General features: G+C 39.5%; 1 protein-coding gene across 7 annotated transcripts in view; it reads left to right on the top strand.

The window, feature by feature from the left end:
* Positions 1-3,588: 3,588 nt before the first annotated feature.
* The window catches only part of ARFGAP1 (ADP ribosylation factor GTPase activating protein 1), a 34,816-nt gene continuing 27,436 nt past the window's right edge, over positions 3,589-10,968 (top strand). For 5 of the 7 annotated variants that reach the window (XM_043982189.1, XM_043982187.1, XM_043982188.1 and 2 more), the window contains exons 1-4: positions 3,740-4,018; positions 9,531-9,594; positions 10,367-10,476; positions 10,589-10,760. In XM_043982189.1, the coding sequence (XP_043838124.1) occupies positions 9,535-9,594; positions 10,367-10,476; positions 10,589-10,760 (342 nt within the window). In that variant the 5' untranslated portion in view covers positions 3,740-4,018; positions 9,531-9,534. Of the gene's footprint in view, positions 3,673-3,739; positions 4,019-9,530; positions 9,595-10,366; positions 10,477-10,588; positions 10,761-10,968 lie in introns of those variants that run through there. The other 2 variants (XM_043982185.1, XM_043982190.1) reach the window with 2 other exon arrangements.

The raw sequence follows: 10,968 nt of genomic DNA, 5'->3' as shown, positions 1-10,968 counted from the left end.
AGTGTCTGAGGCTGGATTTTAACTCAGGTCCTCCTGAATCCAGGGCTGGTGCTTTATCCACTGTGCTGCTTAGCTGCCCTCCTCTCTTCTCTCTTTCTTGACTGCTTCCCTGAAGGTTAATGCAGCAAGGAAGAAGCACAAAGGCATATTCATATCAGAGAAGTCTCTCTTTACCTGTATCTTTCACTCCAAGAAAAATTTACACCGACAAAAAAAGCCAAACTAATTAACAGAACAGGCCTTGTAGTAACCTTTCTTTCATCTTCAAAATCACCAGCAATGCTGCATAGTGTATTGAATAGGGATTTAGTCTTTGAGCTGAGGAGACCTGATACATACTACTACTTCTGATATATACTACATCTCTTTGCTTGGGAAAATCACTTAAATTAACAGTACCTTGAGGCAACTCCTTAGGACTATAAATTGTAGAACAATGATGTATCTACATTGATAGAAGGAATGACCTCACTGGGAATTCCCCACACTATTAAAATCAAAGGTCTCAATGAGAAAAAAAAAGTTATGCTCCACTACTTATTGTAATGATAATGTAAATAACATTAAGCTGCAAACCTATCGGTTTTGCCACTATTACTGACCATGGTGCTAATATGTTAACACCTCTATTACAACTTTTTATTGTAGTTGCTTGTGACTTTCTCAATCTCCCCTACTAAATATTGTGGGCTCTTTTTAAGGCAAGATCAATGTATAATTAGTTTATTTCTTCCCCTCCACCTCTTCCAGTATAGGGCTAGGAACAGGGGCTAAATAAGTGCTTATTAATAATTTGCTGAACCAAATTGAACATAGGTTATACTGTACCCATATAATCAAACAGCTTTGGGGAAAACAGAATGAATACTTATGCCTCAAAATTATATAGTCTTTTGTTTGTTTTTGTTTTGGCAGGGCAATGAGGGTTAAGTGACTTGCTCAGGGTAACACAGCTAGTAAGTGTCAAGTGTCTGAGGCTGGAGTTGAACTCAGGTCCTCCTGAATACAGGGCCAGTGCTTCATTCACTGTGCCACCTAGTTGCCCCTAAAATTATATAGTCTTTTAAGCATTACTATGTTTTGTTCTCACACCAACCCTGCAAAGTGAGTAGCGTAATTATTGTTATCCTCATTTTACAGATGGGGAGACTAAGTTTCAAATAGGCAAGATGACTTGCCCACAGTCACAGTTAGTAATCAGAGCCAGGATTCAAATCAAGTATCTCTTGATACCAGGTATAGTCCTCTTTCCACTATACCACATTGCTATTTATGAAAAATGAAACTATTACAAGTTCATTCATTTATGGTGTTTACCCTCTGGTTATAGATGCTCAAAGATAGGACAGAAATCTCTTTAGTACTAGAATAAACTTGGGCGAAGCCAGTCCTGAAGGTCTGATGGACTCCATATAGTGGCAGTGGTGTCCTGGCTCTGCTTTTATAGGGAAAAAAATTCTGCCTGCCCTGTCCATGGCTAGTCATCAGACAGCTTGGTGCAGTGGAAAGAATGTGGGCTTAAAGTCAGGAAACATGGATTCAGATCATATTCCTACTGTCCTAACACCTTTCACATCTGTCCCCTTCTTTCTCCTCACATGGTCAGTATGCTTCTTCAGGCCCTCATTATCTGTCATATAGAAGGTGATATACATACATATATATCTTATATTTGTAACACACATATAAGTCATGTAGGCCATACAAATATAACACATGTACATATATAAATTATGTGCACACATATCTCTGACATCTGTGTATGGAGAATGGATTAGAAGCTGAGTGACAGAGAAACCAATAAGGAGGCTATTGTAAACTTCCAGGTGAGAGGTGAATAAGGCCTGAACCAGCATAGTTTGTATTTCATATTATGTATAATTATATATATCACATTTCATATTACATTACAATAATTCATAATATATATCAGTTTAATGTGTTGTGAAATATGGCTTGAAGGGATATATGTATGCATATATGTATATATACATATATACATACACATATATTCCTATAATGCAGGTCTGACAATGCTACTCCTTTGTTTAATAAGCTCCAGTGACGGGGCAGCTAGGTGGTGCAGTGGATAAAGCACCGGCCCTGGATTCAGGAGTACCTGAGTTCAAATCCGGCCGAAGACACTTAACACTTACTAGCTGTGTGACCCTGGGCAAGTCACTTAAACCTAATTGCCTTACCAAAAAAAAAGCTCCAGTGACTCCCTATTGCCTATAGGATCAAACATAAAGTCGTATTTGGCATTTAAAACCCTTCACACTCTGGCTCCAGCTTGCCTTTCTTGCCTTATTACACATTATTACCCTTCACAGACTATGCAGTCTAGCTAGCCTGTTGTTCCTCACATGAAACATTCAATTATCCTTCTCCATACCTTTGAAAAAGCTGTTAACTGCCCGCCCCACCACCACCATGAGTGAGTCTTTTCTTGGATCATTGTATTGCTGTGAAAAGCTAAGTCTATCACAGTTGATCATCACACAATGTTGCTGTGACTATGTACAATGTTCTCCTGGTTCTGCTCACTTCACTCAGCATCAGTCCACTTAAGTCTTTCCAGGTTTTTCTGAAATCTGCCTACTTATCATTTCTTTTTTTTTATTTATTTAATTTTTTTGGGGGGTGAGGCAACTGGGGTTAAGTGACTTGCCCAGGGTCACACAGCTAGTAAGTGTGTAAAGTGTCTGAGACCAGATTTGAACTCCTGAATCCAGGGCTGGTGCTCTATCCACTGGGCCACCTAGCTGCCCCCCTGCTTATCATTTCTGACAGCACAATAGTATTCCATTATATTCATATATCTCAACTTGTTCAGCCATTCCCCAATTGATGGGCATCCTCTTGATGTACAATTCTTTGCCACCACAAAGAGAACTCCTATAAATATTTTTGTACATGTGGGTCCTTTTCCCTTTTTTATGATATGTTTGGGATAGAGACCTGGTAGTGGTATTGCTGGGTCAAAGGGTATGCACAGTCCCTTAGCCCTTTGGGCATAGTTCCAAACTGCTCTCCAGAATGGTTGGATCAGTTCACAGCTCCACCAATAATGCATTAGTGTTCCAATTTTTCCACAGCTTCTCCAACATTTATCATTTTCCTTTTTTGTCACATTAGCCAATCTGATAGGTGTCAGATGGTACCTCAGAGTTGTTTTAATTGGCTAAATGCAAACATTTTATGGGCAGGTACTGTCTTTTGTCTTTTAACCCCAGTGCCTAGCCTAATGCTTGACACACAGTAAGAACTTAATATGTTTGTTACTTGTTTGTTTTATTTATTGATCGAAATGATTTTCGAATAAACAGAAAACCTTCTGGGCTCAATTCTTCATCTGTATAATGGGAATAATAATGTTCTCTCTCTCCACTGCGCCACCTAGCGGTCTCCTCCCACGAGCCCTTCCCTTGACCCCATGACGTAAAGTTGACTCAGATGCCCTACAATGTCCCTTTGACCTCACGTTCCCTTTAAAGGTATCGGGATAAGGAAACGTGAAAGCGTTAGGCGGGGGTGGGGGTGTCCAGGTTGGGGGTAAGGAGGAGGAGGGAAGAGGGATCGGGTGAGGAGAAGGAGAAGCCTCCCTTTTCCATGGCAACTGCGTGGCGTGCGTGGAGGGGCGTGACGGAGCCACGTCCTAGGACCGACAGGGTAAACGCGGAAGTGCCCCCTTGCCCCCACCCACCCTTCCCTTTCCCCCCTCTCCCCCCTCCTCTTTCTCCCTCTTCTCCTCCTCCTCCTTCTCCTCCCCCTTTCTTCCTTTTTTCCTTCCCTCTCTCCCTCCCTCCCAGCCTCCTCAAGAGCCTACCCACAATGCCCTGCAAACTGCAACGTAGCCGGAAGATGGCGGCTGCGATATAGATGTTAGGACCGCGGCTCCTTGGGCTCCTCCAGAGACTCCTCGCCTCCTAGGGCCCCGGCGGTGTCGGAGGCTCCGACCCCCCCTACCCCAACCCTCAGCCCGGCCGAGCCCTCCTGCTGCCTTCGGTTCCTGCAGGTAATCTCACCGCGACCCTGAGCAGCCCCATCCCGGGGCCCAGCCCTAGAAACCCCCCTCCCCAGGCCGTCCTTAAGTCCCCGAGCGGGGGCCTTGCCTCTGATCGGCCGGGCCTGCCTTCGAGCCCCGTCTCACTAGGTCGGAACGAGCTTTTCTGCCCGGAGCCCGTACTGGTTTTCTTCAAGCCAGGACCACCTCCCCGCCCCCACCCCCCACCCGCCTGTCCTGTCCCAGTGTCTGCGGCATCCTTCCCTTCCCTTCCCCCACCTCTCCCCTCCCCTCACAAGGGACCGACCCCTTCTTCTTACTGCCACCCCCCACCCCCGGTCCTTCACCGCCCTTGCTGTCCAAGACACCCCTCACCCTCTTCCTTGTTCAGGACGTCGATTGTTTTCTCCTCGCACCCGTGTCTCTTACTGCTTCGCTCCTTGAACTCTGACCGCCCCTCCCCCCGCCCCCCAATCCTCACCCCCCGGCTGGTTTAGCTGTAGTGCATAGAGTGTTAAATTTGGAGTCACGCTACCCTATATTAAAACTTCAAATCAGTCACTCGCTAGCTCCTTAGATCTGGGCCGAGGCACTCTAGGCTTTTGAGCCTCCGTTTCTTCATCTGTAAAATGGGAGGGAAGAGTAGCACTTAACCCACCCATCTGTTTTTATAAATTTCAACTGTTAGCATTGTCAGGACTCCCTCAAGCTTCTCAGGGTTCCTGCTTCCCTCTTCTGGGCTTTAGCAATATAGCTCGTTTCTGTGTTTCTTCCAAGCTCTTAGGCCAAATTGGACACGTTGCTTCATTTTCCCCAGTCTTTTCTCTGAAAGGTACTTCTTTTTTTGTTGTTGTTCAGTCACGTCAGACTCTCTGTGACCGCATTTGGGGTTTTCTTGGCAAAGATACCTTAGTGTTTTGCCATTTCCTTTTCCAGCTTATTTTACAGATGAGGAAACAAGGCAAACAGACTTGCCCAGGGTCACAGAGCTAGTAAGTGTCTGAGGCCTGATTTGAACTCACATTTTCCTGACCAAAGGTCCAGCATCTAGCTCCCTGACTTTTTACTCAACCTGTATTCTATTCTCCCCATACCCTTTCAGGTTTCTAGGCATTGAATTCACTAAGGACCAAAGTCTTCTATTATAGTTGAGCCAAAAAAAAAAAGACTTCTTTTGCTTGGTTAATGCAAAAACAACTTTTCATTGGTATATTTTGTCCCTTATGAGATTATTGTAAACAAGCTCAGGAATGATAGGAATGTCTAATTAGACACCTTAACTCAAGCCCAACTTTTCCTTCGTGTTTTCTTCTAGATTTCTTTTCTTTGGTGAAGGGTTAAAAACAGAAAAGAAAGTTGTCAAGTAGAATCTGTCCATATACTGCTTTTTAGGCTTTGTTTTCATCCTGAAACATCTTTCCCTCCAAAGTCAGTGAACATTTATTAAATGTCTACTATGTATCATGCTTTGTGCTAAGCACTGGGGATACAAATATTAAAAAAAAAAATCTCTGCCCTCAAGGGGTTTCTACAGTCTAATGAGGGAAGACAAAACAAAAAAGGAACCTGAAAAGGGAGGAGGGAGAAGGTACCTTAGGCAGGGGTAGGATGGAAAAGTCAGAAAAGTCCCAAAGTAGTGTTGATTTAATGACATGTTCTGAGAGTTCTGTGGCCATACCCTCTAATCTGAGAGACCAAGGGGTAGTGATGAGGTAGAGTACAAGGCTGGAGATCTTACAAGATGATGTTTCCCCAATAATGAGCTTCCTGGGTTGTGGAAAAATAGAGAAGTTTGTCTTTCAGTAATTTAAGAGGTTGAAGCATAAAATAAATCTGTCCATTTCACACAGTCCTCTACCCCCACTCACTGGGTCATAACTAAAACTCCATTTATTGTAACATATCTTTTATCTTAACAATGTAGACTAAATGATATAGTAAGCCTTTTAGTTTTATTTTGGTCCTAGTTTCTTTAACTGTCATAATCAGAACTTTATGTCCTAAATGCTTAAAAATGGCACAGTGTTTGTATAATTAACTCATATTAACCTGGGACAGGTAAATTTAAAACAAATTGCATTGTGGTATGTCATGTTCTAAACATGTTAATAAATTGACATAACCTATTTGGACTCAGTTTTGACTTTTTCTTCCTGTGAACCAAAACATTTCCAAGTTTTACAAGTGTTTAATCTACTTTGTAAAAGTACCATGGATTTATATGCCATTGTGGATTAAGAACTAAATTAATTTTGTCTGTTTAAAAATGTTTCTCATCCGCCCCACAATCCAGATAGTTTCTCTGTAGTGAAAAGAGAACTTTGGTCTGGGAGACTGGGATTTTAGTCAGCTCTTCAAGTTCACATGTGGGATCACATGGCTTCAGCTTTCTCAGCTAAAAATGAAGTTTGTATTAGATGAAGTCCAAGGTCCCTTCCAACTATAAAAAGTCTATGGCTAATAATTTTTTCCTTTGGAAACTCAGAAGTGCTAGTTCATAGTTTTAGTATAGTTCAATCAGGAAGGAGGCTTAGTCATAAAAAAGTCATGTAAAGGATCACCTTTTAGTCACCTTTTTCAGTTTCCTTATTAAAGGGATTATTCTAATGATTTTTACATAGAAGTCAAAATGACCAAATTTCTCATTGAAGTTTTGATATTTTCTTCTGTATTTTTATCCAAACTACTAGTCAGTTATTTGTTTCGCTTCTCTTTACTTACTTTAAGTACTATGAAGTACTTATTTTACTTATTTTTACTCTCATTCTGTGCTCTCCATGTAGAGGCAGGAGATAAATGATACACTAATTGAATGATTCATGCTAATTGATCTAGGTAGTATGCACTTTATTAAGGGAATGACACAAATGATCCTTGTCCTCATGGAATTGACAGTACAGATACAAAACATAATTATACTTTTAGAACTAGAAGAGACAAAAAAACGAAGGCAAATTTGGGGGGTAGGAGGGTGGAGGAAAAACCAGACCTAGTGACTGAAAATAAAAGGGTGGATATTAATACATGTTAAACTAAAATTCTCAAATTTGGAAAGGTTTTTGGCATAGTAAATTCAGTTTTATCCTGAGAAAATAGTCTTATGGTAATACAGGTGAGATTAAAAGTAAAATTGGATAGTTAAAATCATCTCCAGTTTTTAAGCTGTTTTAGTCTTAAGTTAAACTCAAAATACTCATTGGAAAGATAATTTTTTTTTTATAATTATTCTTTGTCAACCATTGCAGGAGGATCAGTTAGAACCATAGTAGATATTATGGAATAATGCTCAATATTAAGACTTTACATTTGAATAATGTTTTATAGTTCTCAAGGCACTGTATCTAGAATTCAGTTTGATCCTATGAAAAGCTCTTGAGTTGGGCTGGGTAGGTGTATGCATTTTTACAGGTTAGTAAACAGAAACTCAGATTAATTGATTTGCCCAAGTTCTCATAGCTAAGTTGTGGCAAAGCAATAATTAGAACCTAAATTTTCTGACTTAGCTAGTGCTAGTTCTGCTAAACTGTAATCAAAAGGAACATGTGCTGAAAGGGAATTATTCATTTTCAAACCATTCCACACAAAAATTAGAATTCTTCATATTTAAGCTTCATATTGCTTTACATTGATCCCATTGGTGCTGAAATAAAAGGAAAACCAACTAAAGTTACATTCTTTTAAGTCCAGTACTTCTGTAGAGAAATAACTTTCCTTTTCAGCAGTAGTAATGTTGCTGCAGCTTCCTACCTGTTTCTTTATGAATTATGTTGACAGGGCAACATAAGTTGTGAGACATCAACACTTGACCCTTGCATTGCTTTCCTGTTATAATGTTATCAGTCATGGTTGCAGTTCATAGGGAGGGGGAAAAAAGGTGACCCCAAGGGAGATGTATCTATAAATTTTTATAGCAATAGCAGTAACTAGAAGGGTAAATCTTGTAGCTTGGAAAAAATGCTTACTGCCCCCCACCCCCAAAGCAGTACAAATTCCACATCTACTTAGGCCAGAAATATATAAAAGAGGGAAGTGAGGAAGCTGTTATTTAGTTATATTTCCTATTATAGCAAACACTTAATATATGCCAAGCCTCTCTTTGTATTATTTGTATATGCAAATATATAATATGTTATACTTCAATGTATCTGTAATTTTTGTCAGTTGTGGATATTTCTTCCCCTCTGCAATGTATCCTCTCCACACTTGTGCAATTCTTGGTGCCTTCCTTTAAATACTTCATAGAGTATCTGCACTATACACTGAAGGCTTTCTTCTGATTGTTTTATATTTTGTGCATATGGGCTTAGTAACTGGGCTGTTCATTGTCTCCTAATCTTGTTACATATCTGAGCCACCCCCATTCATACACACATGTTGTGATTAGTAAAATGCTATAGCATATTTATATCCATCTTTTTAAAAATACATTTTTATAACTTAAGTAAAAAAAGAGGTAGTGTGGTTCAGTGGAAAGACCCCTGAACTCAGGGTCATGGTACCTGAATTTATAGATTGACTTTGCCCTTGCTATCTATTAGACCTTGGACAAGTCATTTAATCCTGCTGGCCCCTAGCTGAGCCTCATTTGTAAAATGATAGGGTTGACCTTTAAGATTGCTTCATTATAGGGGCAGCTAGATGGAGCAGTGGTTAAAGCACTGGCCCTGGATTCAGGAGTGCCTGAGTTCAGATCCAGCCTCAGACACTTGACACTTACTAGCTGTGTGACCCTGGGCAAGTCGCTTAACCCCCATTGCCTGCAAAAAAAAAAAAAAAAAGATTGCTTCATTATTTGAGGTTTGGGGGGGGGAAGTGATGGTAGTGGGTGTCACTTTCTTATTACATATGACAGTTTTTGTTTTTGTTTTTTTGTAATGTCTTAACCTTTACTTTGAGGGGACAAAGAAGAGACATTAATGTCTAAATTTGTAAGAAGCAACAGATGTGATTAAGCCCTTTTGAAATTTTTCACTTCATTTTAAAAATAGATAACTCAAGTTTAGGGTCCACCCAGGTGGAAAATTTGATTCAGAATCATTTTTGTGGCATCACAATTTAAGGACCTTGACTTTAGTTAGAAAGAATGTGATCTTTTGGAAAGAATGTACAATTCCAGATGTACATGATACTTAGATCAAAAAAATGTGTTACAAAATGTACAAAATGTGTTACAAAAATTAAATTCCTCTCAAGGGATGTAAGATTCTCCTCTAGGATGAGAGTATTCAAACTGCCAAACTGAGAAATTCTTTCTCAGAATTAGGGTAACAAACTCTTATTTCAGTTTACTTAAGAAATAATGTTTCCAACGTCTCAGACTACAGGTTAGTAAATTTGTATTATTAGGAAGGCTGTTGCCTATAGAAGTTCTACAGTGTAGTCCTTTTTGGAATCAAGGAATCTAGGACTTTCAAATTGTAATTGGCTGTTGTGCAGTACATTTCATTTAACCATTTTTTCCCCTCAAAGTGTTTCAGTCCAGTTATCTTTTTAAAAAAATTAAATTCTCTCTTCCTTTTTCCAGAATCATGGCAAGTCCAAGAACAAGGAAGGTCCTTAAAGAAGTCAGAGCACAAGATGAAAACAATGTAAGGATTTGTCTTATTTGAAGCTTTAATTAGTTGTAATGAATCATTTTGATGATCCAATGTAGACTGAGCTCTTTCTTGTAATACTGTTTTCATTTTTCATTAGCCTAACTTCAAAAAGTTAAGGCATGTAATTATGTGTATAGTAGTTTAACATTGAACTATAAAGTAATAATCTCATTTCTGATGGTCAGTAAATGTTCATTCACTTGAGGAGAGCTTCCAACTTGAAATGAGAAGTCTGAACTTACACTACCAACATGTTTATTATATAGCATTTATCTAAAGAATATTTTAATTTGAATTCACTTTAGTTTTTATATGTTGCCATGGCTATGAATCCAGATTTCTGAGAAGGGAGATCTACTGTCCTTTCCTACCATCTGTCTCTTTCAGCTTTGTCTATGACACCTTACATTCTGCTTTTCACTGGGACTACTTTGTGGAAACCACGTTCTCTGTATTTTCCACTGACCTTTTCTTAGCCTAACCTTGACTTAGGGCCTCCTTTTCATACTAATCCTACTAGTTCTGCCTGCTCTGTTGAACTTACTGATCCAATATCCTGACATCTTTATTTTTTAGTCACTTCTTTATCTTTTTTTTCATACTTTTTAGCCAATCTTTCTGGAATTTCTCTTGTCAGCTCCATCTTTCTTTTACCCAGCGGTTGTTAAAGACCCTTGGATGTATCCTGTTCTTTCTTGTTCATTGCTTTATGTTTGTGGAGGCTATTATGAGTTGTTTTTGATACTTTTTTTTTTTTTTGCAGGTCTGTTTTGAGTGTGGTGCATTCAATCCCCAATGGGTGAGTGTGACCTATGGGATTTGGATCTGCCTGGAATGCTCAGGGAAACATCGAGGCCTAGGAGTTCACCTCAGGTCAGTTATCCATTGAGAAATTTAAAAACCAAAGCATTGTACACAGCATTGTTTAGGGTTAGATAAAATGAATTGAAGAAACTTTAGATAATAGGTGTGTGTTGTTTCCTAGCTTTGTTCGCTCTGTTACTATGGACAAATGGAAAGACATTGAGCTCGAGAAGATGAAGGCTGGGGGAAATGCCAGATTTCGAGAATTCCTGGAATCCCAAGAAGATTATGATCCTTGTTGGTCAATGCAGGAGAAATATAACAGCAAAGCTGCAGCTCTTTTTAGGGACAAGGTAAGCTTAAAGTGTCACCTTTTTGTATGGTTAGAAGAATATAAACTCTTTTATAAAACTCATTATTCTTTTTAGGAAGTGATGCTTGTGCTTTCTCTAGTAGTTATGCAGTAAACATTTTTCAAATCAAACATGTTTGTAGAAAAGTTGAATTAAGTTTTGTCAAAGCCTTCAGAGGCTAACAGCAGGTGCTGCAGATAACTGAGGA

This window comes from Dromiciops gliroides, chromosome 2 (genome assembly GCF_019393635.1).
Source record: "Dromiciops gliroides isolate mDroGli1 chromosome 2, mDroGli1.pri, whole genome shotgun sequence".
NCBI lineage: Eukaryota > Metazoa > Chordata > Mammalia > Microbiotheria > Microbiotheriidae > Dromiciops > Dromiciops gliroides.
Note: the sequence above shows the minus strand (reverse complement) of the source record. Positions and strands in the feature narration are given on the sequence as shown.